At 45.1% G+C, this 26,539-nt stretch overlaps 1 protein-coding gene across 1 annotated transcript in view; it reads right to left on the bottom strand.

The window, feature by feature from the left end:
* The window catches only part of mtnr1aa (melatonin receptor 1A a), a 54,146-nt gene extending 28,434 nt beyond the window's left edge, over positions 1-25,712 (bottom strand). Inside the window, exon 1 of the mRNA XM_061828904.1 lies at positions 24,753-25,712. Coding sequence (XP_061684888.1) covers positions 24,753-24,948 — 196 coding nt within the window. The 5' untranslated portion in view covers positions 24,949-25,712. The remainder of the gene's footprint in view (positions 1-24,752) is intronic.
* Between the last annotated feature and the right edge of the window lie 827 nt (positions 25,713-26,539).

Below are 26,539 nucleotides of genomic sequence, written 5' to 3'. Positions count from 1 at the left end.
AACACGTGATGCTATCGTCTTTCAGTGATGAAAAACTTGTTTTTGTCATGTTTTGGTGTTGAAAATAAGTGAGCTAAGAGTCACAAATCACACCTAGGAGGAAGCTTTTACAGACAGCACTTGTAATTTAATCACAAGTTGATCTCGCTTGGCCTCAGGCCCAGTGACTAAAACCTCAGTTTCGTCCTCACACTTAAACAAACAAATAAAAACCTCGATAAATCCCAAGTGGTGGAGTCGCTCAAGTACAAAATGATGGATAGAAATGAGTAAACCTGCATTGAGACCCAACTTTAAAAGTGAAACTTCTCCAACTTCCACCCAATCCGGAGGGAACATTCATTTGCTCTTTGTTGAGTTTTCAGTTCGGTCATCGTGGCCACCAGGTTTAGCTCCTCCTGTACGCGAGCAGTTCAGTGCTACCTCGCCGGACACCCTAATCACTAGATGACAAGGCAAGAAGCGTGGCCCCGAGAGCGTTGCGCAAAACCGTCCGAGATATCGAGCCATCGATCGAGCGGTACATTCATCGGTCGTTCGTCGATGGAGAGGACTACAGGGGCGATCCATCGAACCGCCGTAGCCGACGGGATCGCGGGCGACAACCCCGCCTCCAGTAGCCAAATCCGAAAGACAACTCCTGCGACCCGTGAGATCGACTCTATCAGAACTCCGTTGGCGTCACAAGCTCAACAACTATCAACATCGACTCGCCAACAACAACGTCGATAAATGCCCATTGTGCGACGTCGACCCCCTCCCACGATACGCGTCGTCTCTTCAACTGTGCTCCAAAACCGACCACGCCGAAGGTTTGAACACGTGTGGAGCGCCCCGGCCGATGTGGCTCACTTTCCGGATCTTGATACGGAATAACGACCGCCGTACTTTGCTACAACAAGAACAAGAAACAGGTTTAGCGGATAATCGCTTTTTACACGTCAGAGTCTCACCACATAGGAGAGAACGCTTTAAAGATGGCATCCTTAAGAGCAGAAAGTAACAGCCAACCGTTCATTCGTAAGAACTGACATTTCTGGGCCAACTTTGCATCTTCTCCCGCAAACCGCTTCCGGTAAACGTTTTGACTGGCTCCTTTGATATGCGTAGTATGATTTAGGTGGCACGGTGGGGCAGCCGGTAAGGCGTTGCTCTTACAGTTCTGAGGACCAGGGTTCCATCTAGACCCTGCCTGTGTGGAGTTTGCATGTTCTCCCCGTACCAGGGTGGGTTTTCTCCGGGCACTCCGGTATCCTCCCGCATCCCAAAAAACATGCAACATTAATTGGACACTTTAAATTTCCCCAAGGTGTGATTGTGAGAGTGACTGTTGTTTGTCTCTATGTGGCCTGAGATTGGCCGGAAACCAGTTCAGGGTGTACCCCGCCTCCTGCCCGTTGACAGCTGGGATATCCTCCAGCACTCCCTAGTGGGGATAAGGGGCAAAGAAACTGGATGGATGGATGGATGGATGGATGGATGGATAATACCCCACACCACAGGTGTCAAACTCAAGGCGTGGCGGCCAGATCCGGCCCGCCGCATGATTTTATGTGGCCCGCAAAGCCAAATCTAGAGAATAAATTGACACTCTAGATTTGGCTTTGCCCATGATTATCATAAAAATCTGTACCCAAAATCCAAATTGCCATAGATCATAAATGAACGGTGGGCTCAGATGGTAAGGCATTGGCCTCACAGTTCTGGGGACCCGGGTTTGATCCCGGCCCCGCCTGTGTGGAGTTTGCATGTTCTCCCCGTGCCTGCGTGGGTTTTATCCGGGTGGGAACTCTGGTTTCCTCCCACATCAATTAGACACTCTAAATTGCCCCAAGGTGTGATTGTGAGTGCGTCTGTTTGTCTCGATGTGCCCTGCGATTGGCTGGCAACCAGTTCAGGGTGTGCCCCGCCTCCTGCCCGTTGACAGCTGGGATAGGCTCTAGCACTCCCCGCGACCCTTGTGAGGATAATCGGCTAAGAAAATGGATGGATAGTCTGATTTACCTCGATAAAATCTTCCCAATCCTCACACCAGAGCCATCTCCCTTTTTGTTGCAGCCTCCGAGCGAGGTCGTAACAACTCAGAGAACGTGGGTGTCATTTACCACATCAGGAAACCAAATTCTTTGTAATCAAAATCCCAAAGACCCCCCCCCCCCCCCCCCCAGACCCCCTAAAGGTTTAGACGCGTGAACTCATCTTGGATCCAATCACGAACGCACGGAAAAACAGACTGTGATGACACCTTGTTTTCATAGACTAATTGAATTAATTTACAGAACATGTTTTCAGAACAAATTGAGACACAGCGAGACATTGTTAACAGTCAGCGGGGGGGGCCGGGGGGGCTCCCCCCTAACCCCCCCCCACACACACACACACACAAACACACAAGCGCGCACACCGCCTCGGGGTAAGTCAGTAAATATTTAACAAAGCACAATGAATTCATGGAAAGTTTTGGTCTGCGAACACAATCCAGGATATTTTGACAAAGTTCATTCTTGAACTGAACAAAAAGATTCAAGACTTTTATCATCCCAATATAGAGCAGCTCGTGCGCCCGCGTCATCAAATCACATCACTGGCCAGAAGTGCCGGTCAAACAAACTATTCTTCAATGCCAAGTCGGTTGGAAACGAGGCGAAAATATGTTTTATAGCACGACGACAAGAGTTTTGTCCGATACCGTTAAACATTTAGAAGGTGATAATAAACGAAGGTACGTGGAAAAAAAATGAGAGGACTCATATTTAATGCTGAAGTTGATGTTTTTACTGATAAGTGGACTGTTAACCCGCTTCCGCTAGTCTTGGACAACTGGATCTACACGTGGATCTGGTGAATAAGTCGTCGAGATTTACACGGAAGAGTTTGAAAGCGGAGAAAAGTCTGCACGTGTACAAATACTTCGTTGCTGGATCTGTTCTCAATCAAGAATAAATCCCACACAGTGACGGTGCCACTCGGATTTTTTTCAATGCATATACGAATATTTAAATAAATCACCCCTGGTTTTACGCAAACTCGCATTCATTAACTATGATTGGAAAAAAAAAAAAGGACAGCGAGTTGGCTCCTCTGTACATGGGAGCGTGTTGCGGCTACACGTTAAACTTCGTTAAACCTTTCCGTGACAGATGTTTTTTTTGTTTGTTTTTTTTTAAAATATGCATTATTCTCAAATGTACAGAGCCCCTTCAAGGACATTGAAAAAAAAACCTAACTGGTTTCTCATTGTAATGAGTAAGTTACTCATTATAATGAGAAACCAGCTAGTTTTTTTTGAGTAAGTTACGCATTACAATGAATAACTTACTCATTGTAATGACTGACTTTGTCATTGTAATGAGTAACTTACTCATGAGTTATAATGAGTAAACGGCTACCTATGGGTCGCAGCTTATTTACCTGCTAGCGGTAGCTTCCTGAATAAGGAATGAGGAATAAGGGTCTTTTATACATGCACACATCCAATGGACTAGTTACTCATTACAATGAGAAACCAGTTACTTTTTTTTTTTTCCCAATTTCCCTTTTGGGGCTCCGTACAAATGAGCTCAATGTGTATTTAAAAAAAAAAAAAAGAAAATAAACCGCTGGGATAGGCTTCAGCCCCCGTACAAGGAAGCGTGTTGCGGCCAAACGTTACCCTACGTAAACCTCTGCTCTATACGGTAAGGTCAGCGTCAGGGATCGGCCAGAATCTTCCGATTTGCGTTAGTGTGCGATGCTACGTTGCCCGCCGTTGTTCACTTCACAGGCAAAACCTTTAAAAAAAAAATATCTGTCGTTGAGATCATCTGGAAATATGAAGTTTAAACAAACAAGGAAATCCCCCCCCACCCCCATCCCCGCTTTTAAATTATCAGCGCTAGCACCAACGTTCCCTCTAATTTTTTGGTCCTTTGAACGTTGTGTTGTTACACATCTTATTAGTACACTCCGAAAAAACGGGTGCAAAAAAAGTTTGAAAACGTTAATGTTAAGTAATTAAAAAGGCACTTTTATATGAAATCTAACCTCTTTTGTTTTAACTTTCATGGCTTAACCAACAAAGTTAACGACTTTTTTTTTTTCTCCCTCCACGAAACGATGTTTAAGATAAAGTTGTTCTTTCACATTGCGCCTGATAATACAAAAAAAAAAGTTTTCAATTTGAATAACTTTCCCCCTGAACTTGCTTATCAACTCCCGTCTTCAGACGCAGGCTGCCACTGTTTGAGCCCGCCCGACGCTTCAAGATTGAAAATGGAAATTAATTTGTCGACCGCGGCGGCAGAACAGTCAGCAAAGAGCGGTTTTTTTTTTTTTGTTTGTTTTTTTTTTTTGTTCGGTGTCTCACTGCTGTCAGTGATATCATATCTACATTACATTTGCGCGTCTTTTTTTTTTTTTTTTTAATCGTGGTGGCACAATATTTTCCTCACATCATTCGCCAGCAACATTGGATGCTGTTCAAATGCCAACAACGTTTGATCATCGCATACGATAATCGCAACCAGCCCGTTGACGGATCGGCACGGGCGATCCGGCGTGTGTACGGCTCGTTTAATTACTTTAACGAACGCGACGGGCCAACCGGTGTGCGCCGCGATCCGCCTCCTGACAATTGGCGCCAACGCGCTGCCAAAATGTGACAGAAGATCGGAACGAATGCGGCACAGTACCAAGAGAGGCTCCGTCAAACATCTTCTTCTTCTTTTCCTTTCTGCTTGTCCCGTTAGGGGTCGCCACAGAGTGTCATCTTAGATGAACGCGTATTTGTTTGGCACAGTTTTTACGCCGGATGCCCTCACTGTCAAATATGACGGGCCGAAAATAAGATGAAGGATATATTCTCTTTTAAATAATTGTCAAAATTAAGTACATTTACCTTCATTAAAGTCATATCTATGTAGAAATGTCACTTTATCGCAAATTAATAAATATATCTAAATTATCATTAGCATCGTGCAGAATCCCCGCAACTAAAAAAATTTAAAATAAATCAATTAAAAACAGCATATTTTTGGGCCATCAGCATCATCAAAATGAGCGAGCAATTCTCAATACTTTATATAAGTCAATAATTTTTAAAAATAATACGTGCGGACTGATCAATATTATCAACTCGTAGAAAGACAAACAAAAAAAAAATGGCCAAATTTGCAAATGCAGGATTTTGGTCCGATGCCAGCAATATATTGTGCATATAATTATTCAAACATCCACCCATTCATTATCTGAGTCGCTTATCCTCACAAGGGTCACGGTAGTGCTGGAACCTATTCCAGCCATCAGCCATCATCAGGCAGGGGGCAGGGTACAACCTGAACTGGTCGCCAGCCAATCGCAGGGCACATGGAGACAAACAGCCGCACTCACAATCACACCTAGGGGCAATTTCGAGTGTCCAATTAATGTTGCGTGTTTTTGGGATGTGGGAGGAAACCGGAGTGCCCACCTGGAGAAAACCCACGCAGGTACGGGGAGAAGATGCAAACTCCACAGAGGCGGGTCCGGGATTCAACCCGGGACCTCAGAACTGTGAGACCAATGCTTTACCAGCTGCTCCACCATGCCGCCTCCTTCAAACATATTTTAACAAATATATATAATAACTGCATTGTAGTTTTGAAATAAAAAAAACTCTAAATTGCATGTTACATCAATTAATAAACTTGTGCCAGAAAAGCGGTTGACTGATCACTCAAATAATTCAAAATTCCCAAAACACAAATTAAGTTTCAGCCTTCTATTCTTCACAAAACTCTCATCTTCCCAAAATTCTCCATTTTTTAATGTTTCAAACCTCTCCAACTTCAAAATGTTTAGCTCATCCCAGATATACACTTATAATATTCCTCAAATTAATATTTCCAAACTCAGGGACATCGTTCCATCGTTACCTGCCCCCATTCCACATTTCGCAACCCAATTCTATTACATATTTTGTATTTTACAAAGAGCAATGACATTTTACCGCCGTCCCCTTTTCTCAACAGAGAGAAAAACATTCCATCTTTAAATCTGTTATTCCGTATTTGAACAAAATTCCTCAGCATTTCGGTTCAACTCGTCAGCGAATCAAACGTTTACGGAAATTCCATTCAATACTTTTATGCCGTGCGGTGCCGTCGTTTATTTATTTTGGCGTTAAGGTTGCTCAACACTTAAAGTGACAGATTGTGATGCTAAGACATTTTTCCTACCATTAAAAGTGGGAAAAAAAACAAAAATATCGATATAAAAATTATGGCAAAAATGGCAACCAGCTAGTGGGGCCGCGGCGACATAAATCACAAATTTGATCAAGGTTGTAATGAAAGAATAACACAACTATATGACGAGGATAATTTAACGACTGATGAGGCCGAGCAGTAAAACGCAAACAAACACGCTGTTGTTGTTATCGTGGTCTTTCCAGACTCATGTGCTCCATGACGAATCCCTCGGAACATTCTGAGCTGGTGGTGATTGCGTAACGCGAGTGACTGGAAGGTTTTTTATTTTCCGATGACTCTTTTGTATATTGTGTGTCGGAGTTCCACTGTGAGCTGTCCGAAAAAGCGCAGGTCCTAGCGCGGAATTTAGACACGTTACAAACAATTCCACCATTTTATCGGTACCTCGTCACATCGGTCCTAAACCCCAATCCTAACCTTAGACCGTGAAAGACACACCCTTGAACCATAACCTGAAACCCAACCCTAACATTAACGCCACGACTACGAATCCTAACCGTAGTTCCCATCCGTAAACCCCCTCACCCTAACCCTAACAATGACAAATCCACCCCTAATCCCAAAACTGAAGAGACACCTTGACTCCTAAACTCTAACCCTCTAAACCCAAACCCGTCCACTAATCCTATTGGTTCACTTCTACTAAACCCAAACCTCTGACCGTTAGCCCTTACCCAACACCTCACCTTAGATATAATACCAGCACCCCTAAATCCTAAACCACGATCCTGAACCCTCAATTTAACTGTAACCCCTCACCCTAATCCCAAGAGTCACACGTCCACTTTGACACGTGAACCCAAACAATAACCCTGCATCTTGGCCTTAACTCTGAAACCTCCAATCCTAAATCCAACACCTCACCCTAAAGGTAACACCATCACCCTTAAACCCCAAATCTAAAATTTCGAAACCTAAACCCAACTATAGCCCCTTCACCCTAATCCTAACATTCACATGTTCAAGTCTTAACACCTTAAACCTTAAGACTAACGCAGAAACCTCTGTTCCTAAAACTCTTTCCTGAACCCCAAACCCCAAAAATGACCCCCTAACGTGTTCTTCCTAACCCAGATAGCTCTCGGTTGAGACTGCGAGACCAGCTCGATAAAAACAACACAAATTCTCCCCCGCCTTTGTTTTTGTGTAAGCCAAACCCAATGGCGTGCGAAGCGGGCCGAGATCCTCCACGCCGACTGCGGCACTCTGAACGGAGCGCCATTCACTCCGCCGACATCAAATGACATTCATGTGTCTACCGCGATAATCGTCATTACGCGCGCTTCCTATGAATCACGGCCGTCTCTCGGGCTAAAGGAACGTGACTAACCAACCGGGGCGCTCGGATGCAGAGTACCACTTGACAAATCTTGCAACTGTTTTAATGAAGCCGTTCACCTGCCTGTCATCCGTCCAGCTTCAGTTCCCACTCAGTGGTGTGAGTGCGAATAGTTTTCAGTCCCAACCTGTATATGCGCCCCGGGACCAGTGATGGGTGGGAAAGTTTATTCCATTAAATTTACTCAAGTAACCTTTTGGATGAATTGTACTGATCGGAGTAGTTTTACTTTTTTTTTTGAGTCAGCTTTACTGGCCAAGTATGTGACAACACACAAGGAATTTGTCTCCGGTATTTGGACCCGCGCCAGTACGACTTGAGTATGAAAAACACTTAGTCAATAGATTTCTTCTTCTTCTTTTCCTTTCAGCTTGTCCATCTAATCTCGCGCATCTTCTTCTCTAACACTGCTGATCAGAAAATCATCTGCGAACATCATAGTCCAAGGGGATTCCAGTCTAACCTCATCTGTCAGTCTTTCCATTACTACCGCAAACAGGAAGGGGCTCAGCGCGGATCCCTGATGCAGTCCCACCTCCACCTTAAATTCTTCGGACACACCTCACCGCTGTTTTGCTGCCCTCATACAGGTCCTGTACTATTCTAACATATTTCTCCACCACACCAGACTTGCGCATGCAGTACCACAGTCAACAGACAGGGAACATTTTTTTTTTTCTTATAAATATTCTTGAAATGGCGGAACGATGTACCATCTAGTAAAGCATTGGCCTCACATTTCTGAAGTCCTGGGTTCAATCCCGGACCCGCCTGTGTGAAGTTTGCATGTTCCTGTGTGGGTTTTCTCCGGGCACTCCCGTTTCTCCCACATCCCCAAAACATGCAACATTAATCGGACACCCTAAATTGCCCGTAGGTGTGATTGTGAGTGCGGGTGTTTGTCCCCATGTGCCCTGCGATTGGCTGGCAACCAGTTCAGGGTGTACCCCACCCGCCTCCTACCCGTTGACAGCCGGGATAGGCTCCAGGGTTAGGGTTAGGACCCCCCCCCCCTAAGAAAATGGATGGATGGATAAAATATTCTTATAAAAACTCACAACTGTGCAAAACCTACATGCCGTTCACAACTTTCCTTTATCAATAACTGTGTGCAGAATCTATTTTTAGTACTTTGTTGTGTTTCCTTTTTTTGCTTTAACACGCAACGTAGTTTTGTCACTGCACAAAACTTGAATATTTCATTCATCCATCCATTTTCTGAGCCGCTTATCCTCACAAGGGTCTCAGGAGTGCCGGAGCCTTTCCCTGCTCTCATTGAGCAGGAAGCCGGGTACACGCTGAACTGGTTGCCAGCCAATCGCAGGGCACATGGAGAGAGACAAGAGTCGCACTCACAATCACACCTTGGGGCAATTTAGAGTCTCCAGTGAATGCATGTATTTAGCACGTGTCAAATTTAGTCACTTGACATTTTACACACAACAAGCACCCGACATCGCGCCACTAAATTGCTGCCGCCGATTTGAACTCCGCAAAGGTATTTTTCAGAAAAACGCGCGGTGGCACGGTACGCTACGCTACGCTAAGTCGCCACGTCCAAGTGTTGTGTTACACGTCGAACGGCAGGCCGAGCCGACTGCGTTATTTTGTTTTCTCCATGAGTGGCCGCCTCTAACGGTCACGCAATGTGACGCATTCGCAGCTGGAAGCCGCCGAACAGCGCACGCACGCTTCTTCACTGCCGGCCACCGAGTCGCGGCGTCCGACTAAGTGCTTCGTCCAAGGGCACCTTGGGAAAACGCCGCCGCCGCCCGCCCGCACGGCTTGAGCAGGGGGGGGGGGGGGGATTCAAACCGGCGCCCTTCCTCGCCTCGTCCCGCGGCGAGACGCCGGAGACCGTGCGCGTGCATGCCGCGGAGTCGTTAGCGCTCCGCGGTATGCGTGTGTTATGCATAATTCCCCTCGGATGAGCATTCGCTTTTTACTTGATCTCACTGCCCCGAGCATCAGCAACGTGCGTCACGCCGCGCTCCCGTCAAGCAGAAACAAGTTTTCACTGTAGAGTATTGTAAATATGAAATATGTAAAAATAGCCCGGCATGGACAGGAATGGTCGAAGTGGGCGGCGGGGTCGGGTGGGGGGGGGGGGGGTGTTGGAATTAAATGTCTGCTCTCGCTTTTATGTTTGGTCTCATTTAGCATACTTTTTTTTTTTGTTCAATAAAAAAAGAGAATCTTTTAGCAGAATGAGAGCATGATAAAGGAAGTTGGTGTGGCGGGGGTGGGAGGTGTGAAATGGTGGGGGGGGGGGTGACATTGCCTTCGTTAAAGAGCCTGTTGTCACGCCAAGACTGCAACATTAACATCCGGAATATGATTTTTTTTTTATAAATAATAGGAAAAAAAATACAGTCAGTTGCTGTCAGCAAGTCCTGTGTGCCAATTTGCCAGTTGCAATCTGTCTTTTTCTTGAGCTTAATTTAATAAGATGGATTGCCCCCCCACCCCGCCCCACCCCCCCAGCCCATACTTCAAGAGTCCAGTTTTGCAAGCGTCCAAGGTTCAACCCTTCGGATTTGACATTTTCTTTGGCCGTCAGCAGGACCCTGGACGAACAGTGAGTTGTTTGAAAACTCACTACCTGAAATTAGATTTACTTAGCACTCTCAAATATGGCGGACGTGTACAATATTTCATAAGTAGAATACCGAAAAGATTATGAAACCCATGCAACGAACAGGAAGTCTTCCATTTTGGTTTGCAGCTGCCATTCTTGGTCTGCCCGTTTTCCTGCGGTTCTTCAAAAACCAACTCAGCATCAAAATTTTGTCCAATTACCGTAATTCCCGGCCTACAGAGCGCACCTCACCGAGTACATTTGTAAAGGAAATACCATTTGGTACATACAGTACATAGTCCGGAGCCGTCTAAAAGCCGCAACATTGAAACCGACATTGAAACACGAGATATTTACAAAGAAAGATGGTACACAGAGAGTTTAACGCTAGCGCCGCCACGCGTACTAACGCTAGCACCACCACGCGCTAATGCTAACACTGGCGCCGCAGTGCTAACAGGGCCGGTTAAAAAAAAAAAAACCATACTGGTTAAAAAAATAAATAAATAAATAACAAAAATCCCTGAGACATGGCAGTAACACACAAGCGCAGCACGAACAGGGCCCGACCGGTAAAACTCACTTCCTCAGCACATATATTCCACAGGTCTCATTCTTCCCTTTTCCGCTCGAGTGCCCCCTTGAGGCGTTAGAAAAAAATGCACAAATTAGCCGCATCACCGCATAAACGGCAGGGTTGAAAGCGTGAAAAAAGTCGCCGTAAATTAAGGTCCTACTAAATTTGAAGCATGTACAGTTGATGCATTGGCGCTAATACTGAACAACATTTTAGTATCAGTTATTGCGTTTCAGTGGAGCACGGCGAACATTTTTGATGACTTACCATAAACCACAAAAAAAAAAAAAAAGCGTTGGAAGCGCCCCCAGGAATAAAAACAGACTTTGAAGGCAAGTCCATAATGCGGAGACATGAAAAAGTCTCAAGAACCAAAGCGCTACAGGAAGCCAGCGTTTTTGCTTCGAAGTTGCCATTCCTGGCTTATGTCGGCCATTTTCAGAAATACTGCCAAGCCTAAATTTTGTCCAATAACTACTAGACACATGGGTCGTGTTATATTGCAAAACCTTTTACTGTATTTTCCAGACCAAAAGTCGCAGTTTTTTTTTTTTCCATAGTTTGGCAGGGGGTGCAAATTATTCTCCACGGCGACTTGTATGTGAAATCATTAACACATTTTTATATCCATCCATCCATTTTTCGAGTCGCTTATCTGTTATTTTCACACTGGCAACCGTAAGAGGGCGCTATAGGCCCGTGTATCTAATGACAGATGGAGAGCGCAGCTTCCGGGTGAATCAGCCATGCAACTTTCTGGGAAGTCATTGGATGGCTCGACGAAGAGCGGCGCGTTGTCGACCGCTGGAGTTGGCGGAATTGTTTACAAGTCACACCGAGGATGAACATTTTATTGGATTTTAGTTAACGGGTATTTGGAGTGACACGGATCGTCTTGGTAAACTTCTTTGTAAGTTATTTATGCTATAGTTATCGGAATAACTTAATATGTTATGTTAACATATCGCGGAGGAGTTCTAGTATCTTGGGGTCTTGTTCACGAGTGAGGGAAGTATGGAGCGGAAGATCCACAGACGGATCGGTGCAGCGTCTGCAGTGATGCGGACTTTGTATCGGTCCGTTGTGGTAAAGAGGGAGCTAAGTCGAAAGGTCTCAAGTTACCAGTCGATCTACGTTCCTACCCTCACTTATGGGCACGAGCTGCGGGTCATGACCGAAAGAACAAGATCCTGGTATAAGCGGCCAAAATGAGTTTCCTCCGCAGGGTGTCCGGGCTCTCCCTTAGAGATAGGGTGAGAAGTTCGGTCATCAGGGAGGGGCTCAGTGTCGAGCCGCTGCTCCTCCGCATTGAGAGGAGCCAGATGAGGCGGCTGGGGCATCTGATCCGGATGCCTCCCGGACGCCTCCCGTGTGAGGTGTTCCGGGCACGTCCCGCCGAAAGAGACCCCTGGGACGACCCAGGACACGCTGGAGAGGTTATGTTTCTCGGCTGGCTCGGGAACGCCTCGGGATCCCTCCGGAAGAGATGGAAGAAGTGGCTGGGGAAAGGGAATTTTGGGTATCCCTGCTGAAGCTACTTCCCCCCCCGGGACCTGACCCGGAAAAGCGGTAGATAAAGGATGGATGGATATTAACATATCAGGCACGTTCTCGTTGTGCTATGTAACGTAAGCATACCGTTCAGCCTGTTGTTGCCTGTATTCCATTTTCATTTTTCAGTGTTGGATTTTATCAAATAAATTTCCCCCAAAAATGCTACTTCTATATGTTTTTTCCTACTTTTTTATGTATTTTATGGCTGGTGCAACTTGTACTCCGGAGCGGCTTGTGGTCCGGAAAATACGGTAGTTTCCTCCGCTGGGGGGGGGGAGCTCGGCGAAGAAAACGTATCAAATCGTCGTAAAACACAAAATTCAGTCAACTCAACAAGGTCAGACAATGACTGAACGTCTCGTGTATGTGCGCACGATCGCCCTCTAACGGCAGAATTTTGTCAGGTTCAGGGACGGCGAGTCCGCCCTCAAGAGCTCGTGAGTCCACAGGTACGAGGCCTGAGAACATGAGATCTTTGGACCTCAACGGGGGGGTTGGGGGGGGGTGTTGAATCAGCATTGTGCAAACAGACAGGGTGTCGTGCAATATGAAGCCGGCGAGGTCAAAAGGGAAGAGGAACGGAGCGACTGGAAAAATAAGGAGGAATAAGGGAGGGGCCAAACTCTCCGCAGAATGTAAAACCTTAAAAAGACAAAATCGGGGGGGGGGGGGGGGGGACGTTTTCTCACTGGTGATATCTAAGGGGAGAAGGGGGTGGGTGGGGGGGGGGGCGCATCACACATAATATCACGGCGGGTTCGCAAAGCATATCTTAAGAAGGGATTACCGCAGGCACGCCGTGTGTACAGATAATCCTGCAAATATGAGAAAATCATAAAATGGTCCGGGAGCTGATAGGAGCGCTTGCTGGCTCGGCGTTTCCTGCCTAGTCGACCTCAAAAAAATAAAATAAAATTGGAAAAAAAAAAAAACACGCCGACGCGTGCCTGAAAATATGCTGTCAAACAGCAAAAAGACAGCATTGACGTCAAAGCCGATCTCTCCGCGTTCAAGGGTAATGCTGCGACAAAAAAATATGTATTTATTCACTCGGGTATTTAATCGTGATTTACGGCAGCACAAAAGCTCAACGCTTGAAATTGCATCAAGGAACAAAATGTGGGACTTATTGGCATAAATGAACTATTAATTACTCACTTGGCTCACATTTGTTTCGTCTGCAAGATCAAGTCATTATTTTCATCTGGCCAAATTTCAGATTTTCTCCAGAATATTTTGTTGTATTTGTTCAAAAGCTTTGATCATTTTTTAATCATACTTCATCCTAATGTATTTTTATTTACTATTTGTGTATTTGTCTTGTTTTATCTTTAATTCCTCATGGACATAGTTTTATTGTAAAATATTTTTATTTTCTTTTTTATGTTCTCTGATATTTTATGTCCATCCATACATTATTTGAGCCACTTATCCTCATGAGGGTCACGTGGAGTCTATCCCAGCAATCTTCGGGCAGGAGGTGGGGTACACCCTGAAATATTGTATTGTATTGTTTGAATTTTTTTTTACAGCTTTTTAAAATATTTGTGTTCCAATTTTGTATTTCTTTCAAATATTGTGTTTTGTCCATTTTCTGTAATATTTTTACACTTTTTCTGTAATTTTTAATTTTTTTTAAAGGGGAATAATTTTTTCCCTTAATATTTGTGAACTATTAGTGCATTAACTACATTAAAACGGTATTATTAGCTTACATTATATTAAGAATATATAAAATACAAATGGAAAGTAGTTTTGCTCATCTACCAGTGGATCTAGAACTTCCTGATGGGCAGGACACAACAGCAGTGTGAGGATGGGGGAGACCACCTCATCAAGGCGAACTATCAGCAATGGGGCACCTCAAGGTGGTGTCCTCTTCCCTCTGCTCTTCTCGCTCTACACAAACGACTGGACCTCAAGGCACCCGGCTGTCCAACTCTCGAAGCCTCATCAAAGACGGGGACGAGTCTGCGTATCGACAGGAAGTGGCGAGACTAAAGATCTTTGGCTAATTAACGCGCTCAGCTACCAAAAAAGGTTTGCAATTGCCTGCAGATGTCCCCTGATTGTGGTAAATCCATTTTTTTCTATTAGACAAGGCTACGGCCTGACTAAAAGAAGCTTAAAAAAAAATGAGTTTTTCAGCAAATATCCAAAGGGTTACTGAAAACATACCGTAGAACAGTGTGCGATGATTTTAACTGCGTCCGGCATCCGTAGATAAGGTCGTCCAAACAAAAGATATCATCAATCGGCGCGCGGAACTTTTGCGCCGAGATCAGCCAGCTAATTAGATCGTTGCCGTATTGACAACATCTTAATCCTCGAGACGGTGTCCCTCGGCACGGCAGACGTGATTAGCGATTTTCGGAGCGCTTGAGGAAGGTTATCTGGTCCAAAGACACTCGGAACCATCGCGAGCAAGGTCTGTTAAGGGATGAATCGTTTGGAATTGTGAACGCCCCAAGACCAAGCTACTCATCGCCGCTAGACTGTAAATTAATTGTCGAGTCAAGACCCGCCGGATCGTGCCGAGTCCCTAATTAGTCCGGTGTTTTTTTGTTGTTGTTTTTGTTTGTCTGTTCCACCCACACGGCCACCTCCATTCTCAGGCATCCTCGTTAAGACGCCCGCTCCGATGCCCATCCTGGCGTTCAGCGCCGCGGCGGTACTGACCCGGCGTAGCGGGCCTCGAGAACGGCGAGGGTAAGCGAGCAAAAAAAAAAAAAAAAAAAAAAAAATGCGCTTTTAATTAAATAACGCCCGCGTACCTTGTGTTTTATCCTACGGAGACCTGGGGGATAAAGATGCACGGATGTATCATATTCCGGAGGAATATTGGAGGATTTTCCGCCGCACCGTTTGGTTTATTTGAACAGTCTGGCATGATAATGTGATAAAAAAAAACATACATTGGCTACATTACCGCTGGCACGAATGTTAGCACGGAGCTGAGTGCTTTGCTTCCCTGACAGAAAAATACCCGACAGTCTTTCACGGCTGCCCGGGTGAGGCCGAAGGGGAGGCTCGGTCGGGCTGACAAAAGCGGCATCAATGCACAAACTCCGCCCCAACCCCCCCATCCCCCCGTGCCCCCCCCCTTGATACCACGACTGCTGGCACCGGGCCCGGTGTGTAGTCTAGCTGAACAATGGCTGCCGGGCTGTTTAAACACAAATTAATATTGCCCGCAACTAGCTTCGTGTCACCGAGAACGACTCGGAAGCACTACGCCATAACATTGAGGTATTCATCCATCCAATCTGTTTTCTTTGTCGCTTATCCTCACAACGGTCACGGAGAGTGCTGGAGCCTATCCCGGCTGTCAACGAGCAGGGGGCGGGGTCCACCCTGAACTGGTTGCCAGCCAATCGAAGGGCACATCGAGACAAACAACAGACGCACTCACGATCACACCTTGGGGCAATTTAGTGTCCAATTGATGTTGCATATTTTTGGGATGTGGGAGGAAACCGGAGTGCCCGGTACGCAGAGAACATGCAAACTCCAGATAGGCGGGGCCGGGGTTGAACCCGCATCCTCAGAACTGCGAGGCCAACGCTTTAGCAGCTGATTCACCGTGCCGCCCACCAATTTTCCCTAAAGTGGAGCAATTTTAAAGTTTGAAAAATTTTTAATTTCTGGACTTGGAACTACCACAATATTTTAGTTCGGTGCGTACTAAAGAATACATTTTGTATTGTTTGCTTTTTCGTTAGTCTTTCGTTAGAGTTTTTTTTTTTTTTTTATTTTGTGACCCTAATGCCCGTGTGGGTTTTCTCCGGGCACTGCGGTTTCCTCCCACATCCCAAAAAACATGCGACATTAATTGGAACACTCTAAATTGATCACATTTGTCTCGATGTGCCCTGCGATTGATTGCCAACCAGTTCAGGGTGTACCCCGCCTCCTGCCCGATGACAGCCGGGATAGGCTCCAGCACTCCCCGCGACCCTCGTTAGGATAAGCGGCAAATAAAACGGATGGACGGAAATACTGTACAGAGATAGCTTGACAAAAGTATGACGATACAGCGATAGCGTAACAATGCCAGAAAACAGTGATACTTTGATAGATTGCCAATGAAATCATGACAACAATATGTCACCATTTGGCAATAACTTGGCAACAATATCACAATACAGCAATGATTAGCAAATAGTATCACGATACAGTGTGATACCTTTGACAGTAACATGATACTTTTGTCGTTTGACAATGGTATCGTGAAGTGGTAGGACGGTAGCGGCTTGATATGGAAATGGCTTGCTAATAGTACGTATGGACAATTTGACAATTGTATCGTGACACAAAGATTAATTGACAAGAGTATTATGATCCAGTTTGACACCGCTAACGATGTATCGAAATTCTTGTTCTTCCTTGGTCCTTTCCTCACCCTTCCATAACGTACAATCCCGGTTACTAGCAAACAAAACGACATTGAAAATGTGATTTCCATCGCGGGGATGTTAATCATCATAATTTTTAAAATAACACCCAGAAACTTCAGCAAGGTAATCCACCATCAAAAAAAAAATCAAATCAAACAAACGGGGATGATGTGATAGAAATCAGGTGTCACGGCTGAGTGTTCGTTACGAAGCCTTCGGAATTCCTCAAGCAGGAAGCTGGCGTCGGACACAAGAGGATTTGTTTTCCTTTCGCCCGAGCATTTACGCTCGCGTGATCCAATTTCCGATCTTCCCAAAACAAAGCCACTCGATATTTAGAAAACCCCGCAACGCTCCATTTTTAAATCGCAGACGTCGGAAAAATTCCGCCTAATTCCGCATTAATGTTTTTCTTTTTTCCGTGTACGTAAAATATTCATCACGCCGAGGGCGATGACAACGTCAGAGGGGTTTTTATTTTTTTATTTTTTCCTTTCTCTCTTTTTTTAATGAATGGGAAATGGCCGGAAATAACATCGCAGCCGGCGCGGCGCCAAGTCACGCAATAGCTGAGAGGGTTGAACTCGCGTGTCACCCTCACAACAGTAAGACGGTGACGGTGCAAAAAAAAATAAAAAATAATAAACTCCCGGGGGGGATTCCTGCGTTTAAAAAAAAAAAAATATATATATATATATATATATATATATCGTTTTTGTGAATGTCTTGCTTTTATGAATGGCGAGCGAAAATCGCTAAAAGGAGGAGCTAAAAATGTCCACTTCCTCGCTGTTTTTTTTTTTTTTTTTGTATTTTTTTACATGCCTCGACATCTTTACAGACGTCACACGTGTATTATTAAATTCTTGTCAAAGCACGCTAGGATTTGGGGTATTTATTATTCGCACCTCGACAATCTGGAATTCAAAATCTACTCGTTTAAGACTTGACTCGACAGCTTCACGCATATTTTTTTTTTTTCTTACTTTTGCACTGCCATTGACATATTTTATAAGGTCATTACCCGGCTTACATTTTCCAAAGGATCAATTAATTCGCGAGTGGTAGCGACTGCTGACTTCCTCTAAATTGAATCGCAACTTAAAACGCGTCACCCGCCTCGCCGCTTTGCGGTTTGAAAAGGGCAGCTTTACATATGTCGCTTGATTATCGCGGAATTCCATCAAACGGGACGACGGCGCACTGAATAGGTCAACTTGGTTCATAATTGCTCTTTTTTTTTTTTTGCCTTTTAAATTTCCACTAGAACGGCAAAGGAAATGTTTCTCCTGTTATTATTTTTTTTTAGTTTTACATATTGTATTTTGTTGAATGGATGGATGTGAGGGGCGGGGAGGAGGAAGAGTGAAGCTCCAGGGAGAGGAGATGGCGAGGGTGCACGACTTCAAATACTTGGGGTCAACGATACAGAGCGATGGAGACTGCGAAAAGTGTCAAAAAGCCATCAAATGATATGACAAAAAAAATCTGCAGTTTTGGTTGAACCATTTTGGTTCCAAAGTGTTTTCCTGATTTATTTATTTTTTTGTCAGGATTGAGCCGCCAAAGCCACTTTCACTCAGCAACATGTAAGTCTGGTCAACATAAACAAGTCCGATCTGTAAAATGTCTCAAACGGTCACACATTGGGGGCGGGAGGGAAAAAACACCCTCCTAAATTTTTGGTAGAATTTAGTATCTGAAGCCAGTTTTATTAAAAAGTTTGGGCGGCATGAGAAGACTCGAGGGTGGATGACTTCAAATACTTGGGGTCAACAATACAGAGCAATGGAGAGTGTGGTAAGGAAGTGAAGAAACGGGTTCAAGCGGGCTGGAACACTTGGCGGAAGGTGTCTGGTGTTCTATGTGACAGAAGAGTCTCCGCTAGGATGAAGGGAAAACTTTATAAAACAGTGGTGAGGCCGGCAGAAACAACAGGAAGCAGAACTTGAGGTAGCAGAAATGAAGATGTTGAGGTTCTCGCTTGGTGGTAACAGGTCATTAGAGGGACAGGCAAAAGTCTGATGTTTTGGAGACAAGGTTAGAGAGAGCAGACTTTGATGGTTTGGACATGTCCAGAGGCGAGAGAGGGAGTATGTTGGTAGAAGGGTGCTGAGGATGGAGCTGCCAGGCAAAAGAAGACCAAAGACAAGGTTGATGGATTTGGTGAAGGAGGACAGGAAGACTGTGGGTGTTAAGAGAGGAGGATGCGCCAGATAGGCTTAGATGGAAAAACATGACACCCTGTGGCGACCCCTAATGGGACAAGCCGAAAGGAAAAGAAAAAGAATTTGGTTGATTTCTATCAAGTGACCCCACTATCTCTTTTTAACAGAATTTTTCTTTTTTCCTCACATTTTTTTCTCTTTAGGGTTAGGGTTTAGGCTCTAACCCTAACCCTAAGGTCGCCCAACCCTAACCATAACCATAACCTGACATCCCGGCATACGTTCCATTCTTTGTTTACTCTTATTGTCGCCATTTTTTTTTTTTTATCTAATCGAGCAAGGAGATGATCTGGAGCCTTGGGACCGATTGGGTTATCGTGCTACTTTAGGGGGGGTGCTCCCCCACCCCCTTCCCCCTTCAACAATCTTGCTTGAATTCAGAATCATACGACTAAATAAGCCGTCACATAGCACCGAGTTGCGGTTGTGGAGCGGTTACGGCTGCCCGGCAGTTTGCCTTCCACGGTGCTGAATCACATCCAATCTACCTGTCAGCCCGTGGACAAGGACTTAATTGATTTGAGTCCAAAAAAAGACCTCCAAAAGATGCTAACACTGAGCCCATTTATTGGCATGCTGTGCGCGGCGCGGTGACATTAACGCGTGTCATAAATTTCAGTAATTCAGACATTATCTCTGTGAACTGCAAAAAGAGGCGATCTGACGATTCGGTGTTCTGTTTTTCAGTTTCGAAATGAAACCGCAGATCCACTAAAACAAGCCGGATTGAGAAAACCGCGGCGATCCGGCCCTGCCCGCCCTTTCGCATTACAAGTCCACATTCCCAAAGACAATTTCAAAAAAAAAATAAAATAAAACTGGGCTCGCCGCGAGTTAGGCACGCACGTCGCCCGCCCGATCTTCAATTGGAGAGCGGCACCTCGGAGGCACGGCGTCCGGGGGGACGGCGGCCGCCCCGAAACACAATTAGACGATTATTCAAATCGCTTGCCAGGGATTGTTGGAATTTTTCCCTATCGGGGGCATTTTCATGATCGGCAACTGCGATCTCGGGCAAAGGAGGCGGCCCCGTTATGACCCCCTTGCATGTAATTAGCCGGAATAATGGGACTACTTCAAAGAGACCCTTCCCTAAATGTACCCAACGCCTCCCCCCCATTCTCCCCCTCACAAACTTTCATATTCATACTCAAGGCCGACAACTGCGTACATCGCAATATGACTGCAAAGCAGTAAAAGTATGTCGTGATTGTCCCACAGCAAGGCAGACGACTGTTTCTGAGGACTGGAGTTCAATTCCCGCCCCACCTGTGTGGAGTTTGCACGTTCTCCCCGTGCCTGCTTGGCTTTTTCCCGGGTATGCTTGTTTCCTCTCACGTCCCCCAAAAAATGTATGAAATGGAGACACAAATTTTCCCAAGGTGTAATTGTAGGTCCAAATGGTTCTCGGTTTAGATGTGCCCTCCCATTGGATGCCAACTAGTTCAGTTTCTTTACCCCACTTCATACTTGCTGGGATAAACTCCAGCGCTCCCACGGCCCTTGTGTGGATAAGCGGCTCAGAAAATGAATGGTTAGAAATTTCCATTCCTTTATTTCAAAACAGGATATTATTTTAAATTGACAGTGCAAAAAAAAAAAATGCACAACCATAAATTTATTATGTGTGTCTATAATAATCTGAGGGGATGATCATTGTAATTGTGAGAATATTTATATTTATTTGAGAAGGAGAAATTCAGAGGATGGTAAAAGCGTTGGCCTCACAGTTCTGAGGACCCGGGTTCAATCTCGGCCCTGCCTGCGTGGGTTTTCTCCGGGCATGCCAGTTTCCTCTCATATCCCCAAAAAAATGTATTAAGTGGGGACTCCAAATTGCCCGTAGGTGTGATTGTGGGTCCAAACGGTTCTTTGTTTAGACGTGCCCAACCATTGGATGCAAACCAATTCAGTTTGTAGCCCACTTCCACCTTGCTGGGATAGACTCCAGCGCTCCCACGGCCCTTGTGAGGACAAGCGGCTCATAAAATGGAGATTATTTCAAATTGACACTGCAAAAAAAATGCACAACCATAAATTGATTCTGTCTGTTTTTAATAATTTTGATGTGATAATCATTGTAATTTTGAGATCATTTACTGACGAGAGCGAGAATTTCAGCAGATTTGGACGATTACGAGTTCAACGAAAGTCCTCTGAAATGATTGATCAATTGTCGAAATAGCTGTTGACTAATTGGAAAACTGTCCAGTCACTGATGAATCAACTTTTACGCCTGCTTAGTGCTCTTTTGTCTTTGAACTGAAATTAAAATGAAAAATAAATGCTTACGCCGTACACTTGGCTGGTTGCTGTTCCGCTCATGTCCCATCGGTGTCCTCAGCTCATTTTCACGCAGTTGTGAACAGTTAAGGCCAATTTCTGCTCCGTCGACCGACAACGCCCGCATTGCATCACGTGACCTACGCGCTGCCCCCGCTTAGCACCTCCTGCGTAGCTCGTGCGTAGCCTACCGCGCACTTGCCAAGAAATGTCGCCGCGTGGAGAAAGCCGCGGAGCTCATCTCTGGTGATTGGCACGTTTTAGTCGCACGCTGCGATGAGATACTCACCCTTCCTCCCGACTCCACATACCATCTACCCCGCGGCATTCTCGATCGATTTTGCAGCATAATTAAACGGATCGTCTGGTCATTTAGGTCCATTTGATCAAGCAGACATGTTTCCACTGTCGCCATTGTTTCCGTTTGGTTCCTTGTTACGGAATTAAAGTAAAACCGGCTACTGGAAATGACCAAAATGCGCTGGGGAAAGCCCACCCTGCGGCGTCCTAGCCAATACCAGCCATAGCGACACCTCAGGCTTGGAGAGGAACTGCAGCACATGCTCAAAACTGCCCGCGTTGTTGGCGCTCGGGATGGGATAGCCGCAGTGTGACATCAGCGTCATCACGGAGCGCGCGAGTGTAAAGAGGCCTTTAAATGAATTTGAAAAAGTGTTTTTTTTTTTTCAATTGTCTGTGACAATCCTGTGAACTGCAAAGGTATCTTAAAGTTACAAAAAAAAAAATGCTTCTGTCAAACATGTAAAACCAAATCAAGACATTTTAACCACAATGGAGTAAGAATGAGAAGGCTAAAAATGAACCGACAGCAGCAAAAAGCAAGAAATTCAAAAGTTCACACGGTGCGTTCAGGGGATTGTTCTGCGAACAGTAAATCGCAGCGCATAACCTTTGACTTTTCTCAGCGCTAGCGTCAGTTGGAACCGAATAATTATGACCAACTGAGCCCAACATCATAAAGATGTTTTACCCGTTTGTGCCCACTGATGTTGCTGTGTAGCTTCAAAAAGTAGGAAAAAGTAGATCCACCGGCCACGAGAACTTTGCCTCTTTAGACCACACCTCCACTATTCAGGTTGATTGACGGACGATGATACGATCATTATTGTTAACTGCTGCTCATTTTAATCGTCAACCTCGGTCACAACAACAAATTCATTTAACTAAATCACCCATCAAAGTATGAACGATGCCGATTTCAACGTAAAAACGGGAAAAATTAAAAACGGGCACGGCACGCCGTCCATTTTTAAACCTGAATCATAAGAAACAGCGACATGAAAAGGAGAAGTTGGAATGTCTGGACAGCGAAAAAGAAGCGTCTTTGTAGCTATGGAAATATTTCACATTGCTGCCCGATGATTGCAAGCTAACGATAGATGTTGCTAAATGGGTGTAAAAACTCTCACTTGGGGTCAACAATATTTGGCTAATCCTGCAAAACAATCTAGGAAGATCAGTTCCTTTCAAAATCAGCTGACGTACGCGAAAAGCCTCGTTGGACGCGACCCCCGAGCTCAGCGCGGCATCGATCGCCGGCGTCACAGGAAGCATTCATGCCGGGACGCGGCGGGCTTCCCCCTTTGGCTCCGGACTGCCAATAATTGCTTCGGTTGTGGCTCTTTGCTAAGCTCTCTGTGCTCGCTCGCTTTGGGGTCACTGAAATTACCTCCGCTTGAAAAAGTAGGCTGTGGCGCGGGCTGCCTGCCACAAAAAGGGAAAATACAGTATTTGGCTGTGCAGTATATACTTGATTGGAGGGGGGGGGGGGGGGGAATATAAAAATAATACAACCGAATGGTAGGTTGACAAGGGCTAATAGCTGAAGAACTAGCTTTAATTATCAACAACGCCACCATTACAAGAAAGTATCGGGTACTCGTGAAAGCTACCGGTACCAACCGCCAATGTTTCAAGTTTAAAAATTCTGACATCGCAATAGTTAGCGCGACAAGTCAGCTAATTATTATGCGCGTTACAACAAAAGAATCGTCTATTTGTGTTAACGGATATTTTACGTATATTTTGTATGTCTTTGTTTCTGTTAGGTCACGCAGAATGGAGGATTTGTACCCTTTACGTGCTGTAACAGTTTCACTGTTCCACTCTAGAAGCTGCCACCGAAATTTTCGCTATTCTGAATTTCAATCGGAGAGAAGAAAGTTTTAAACGGGTGTTAGACAAAAACAAAAGATAACTAAATACTGTACGAAGGGAGATCAGCTGGATGAAGTATGAGGAAAGTACATCATAATATACCAAGTACAATGATACGTTAGCTTCAATTGTTGTATGCGGCGGTGGTGGGACACCGTGTGAAGGAAGAACAGGACGGTATAGGACAGGACAAGGACAGGACAGGGAAGCATTCAGGATAGAGAGAATGCGGTGGGACCTGTAATTGCTGCACCTGTATCAAAACTACTAGCGGTACCGGGACTCAGTATCTGTATCGGCGGGTACAGGAACTTGAACATCCGTACAGCAAAACCTCGATTTAACCCGGAAACAAGGAAGTCCCGATTTAACGGAGTGGATGGCAGTGTCCGGTTGGAGTTCAAAATCCCACCTTGCAACGAACAAAGTCTGTCAGTTCTGCGACTGACCACTGTTGTTTACTGGCACAATCTGGTGGTACACGTATCTCCGGGAATAAACGATGTTGTTTACTTGGGCGCTCATCGTATACTGTCCGTCTTTCAATTGTGCGGTACCGATTTAGGTAAAGTATAGAGTTCTGCGTTTTTTTTTTTTTTTTTTTTTTATGGGTATGTGACAGAGGGGGAGAAAGTAAGAATGTTTCTCTCCTTGCGGCTCTTGCAAGCGACGCCGACTCGCCACAACAACTCTGTCCAACCCGGACGCCGTGGTCCCCCCACTCCCGAGCGCTAGCAATCATGCCCCTTTTATGGCGGCAATACTTGCATGTAAGTTTAGATCAACGTACATTTATTTACAATTACTTTTGTGCCGTACTGGGGTTTTATTTGGCGATTTGACAGATCCCCCGAATGGTCCGTTTGTTAAATTGACGTTCCTCCATGTCAGTCTGGGGAAGAAAAAAAAAAGTGGCACCAGAAAAACTAATAACAAAATGGCATTGCTCAATGTTATGATATTCAAAACCAATGTAAATAAATATTTTTTAAGGACTGTGTCCTCACTGAGTTTTCTCCCCTTTTCATTAAAAAAAAAATTGTGCAATTATCCCTTCAAGCTAAACGATATGTCGAAGTAGCAACGTTTTAGAAATTGCTAAATTAAAAAAAAAAAATCAAAAAATCAAAAAATGTGCAATTATCCCATCAAGCTATGTCGAGCCAGTTCCGCTCTCGAACTTGCTAAATCGTCCGAATTTAACGACAAACACCGAACAGTCCGGATCGTCACTATTCTTGGGACAATTGCTCCAATCACAGCCACGTCCAGTCGTCGTTTACGTTCCAGAACACGACGACCAAAAACGTCCCAATTTCCGTCACGTCGTCGCCGCCGAGCGCGAGCCGGCGTGTCGGCTCGCGCTCGGCGACGAAGCGCGCGCGACCCACCTGCGTTCCGGAGCTTCTTGTTGCGGTACACGGAGAAGATGACCAGCAGGTTGCCCAGGATGTCCACCACGATGGTGAAGATGAGGAAGCAGCCCAAAGTTGTCGTGACCCACGGCGGGCGGCTGATAGCGGCGGCGGCGGTGTCGTCGTCGGGGTCCGGCGCGGTGCTGTTCAGCTCTGACCCATTTGTGACCATTGTACAGGGAGGACGAACGAACTTTTTTTTTTTCCTTGTCTATGCGCGAGTGTGTGTGTGTTTTTTTTTTTTTTGTGTGTGTTGTTTTTTTAATTTCTTATTTTTCTGTCCCGAAAGTGAGCGGAGCCGCCGGGGGTCGTCGGCGGGGGTTCTCGGCGCGCTGTGGCCGGGACTCGGAAGCCTGGCGCGGCTCCGCTGCTCATCGTCCGCGGCCTCCTTCCTCGCCCTTCCCCGGCTCGAATGACTGTGAGCGGACTTGCGTTCCCTCCCTCCACCATCCCCTCTCGTTCTTTTTTTTTTTTTTTTTAATTCCCTCACCCCAACGCGGCGTGTTTCCCCTTCTCTCCCGGGTCCACGCGTGTTTGTGTTGTGTGACAACTTCCACACGCCAGCGCCGCCCCCACGCGCGTCTGGCGAACACTTCCACCCGGAGACCGACTGGAGGAACTGCAGGCTTCATTCATGGCGCTCAGCCATTCATATTTCGCCGTCATTCATATATATTTGGTCGTCTCTTTCATGAAAACGACGCCAGACGCGTCTACATCATTTTTTTTTTCAAATTCATTCTCGTTTTTTATCAACATTTTGGATTCCCCTTCAGCCTCCCATAAGAAACAATGCAAAAGTGGAAAGAATTCATGTCCATCAAAAAAATATGATGATAATCATGTTTAAAGTCACATTTACAGGAGGAACGAGTAACAAAAATCATAATTATACAAATATGAGTTAGTTAATTCGTTTGTTATATTACATTTTATTCATGAAGCGCCTTTCGAGAAACACGAGGTCACATTTAAAGAACTTTAAAAACATAATGAAACAGATGGTAATCAAATTTATACATTTAAATGAAGATTTTACTGCATACAATGGGAAAACATTTTTCATAGTGATTAATGCCAAAATTATGCATAAGAAAAAGACAATTAGATGTATATCTACAACACTAACATTGCTTATGCCTAAAGAAAGTCCTTTTAGCTTAATGCTAGCAAACAATGCAAAACACCGTTGACATGCTAAGGGGGCACATAGCAAGAAATAGTTGCGTTTATCACACTTAGGAGCAAGTGACAGTCTCCATTTAATTCACATTTTTTTGGGATGTGGGAGAAAACCAGAGTGCCCGGAGAAAACTCCACACAGGTGGTTCCGGGATTTGAACTCCGGTCCTCGGAAATGTGAGGTCAATGCCCTAACTAGATGCGCCGCCAGGCTAACGTGTATGTTTGTTTAAATTACGGTACATGATATTTACTTCATTTTGTGTTCAGTTTGACTGGCGTTAAACAGCTTAAAGCTTCTTTTTTGAAAAACGCTTTCACTCTTTGCCAAAATGATGCAAATTGTAAAGTGTGTCGAGTTGAGTTCACTGCCGCCATGCAGTGCTCGGTTAGTTTGCACCCGCAAGTCAGACCAAACAACAACAAAAACACACTGATAAAGATCGTGAAATTAATACCTCATAGTGTTCATCGATACTGGTGATTATTATCGTTTTGTATTTTTATGCACTGTTTAAAAACCTGGTCCCCACAATGAGCTCTTTTGACCTGTCTTGTGGCTCCCTCTTGTGGTCTGGATG

The sequence above is a fragment of the Syngnathoides biaculeatus genome, chromosome 9 (genome assembly GCF_019802595.1).
Source record: "Syngnathoides biaculeatus isolate LvHL_M chromosome 9, ASM1980259v1, whole genome shotgun sequence".
NCBI classification, from domain to species: Eukaryota; Metazoa; Chordata; class Actinopteri; order Syngnathiformes; family Syngnathidae; genus Syngnathoides; species Syngnathoides biaculeatus.
Note: the sequence above shows the minus strand (reverse complement) of the source record. Positions and strands in the feature narration are given on the sequence as shown.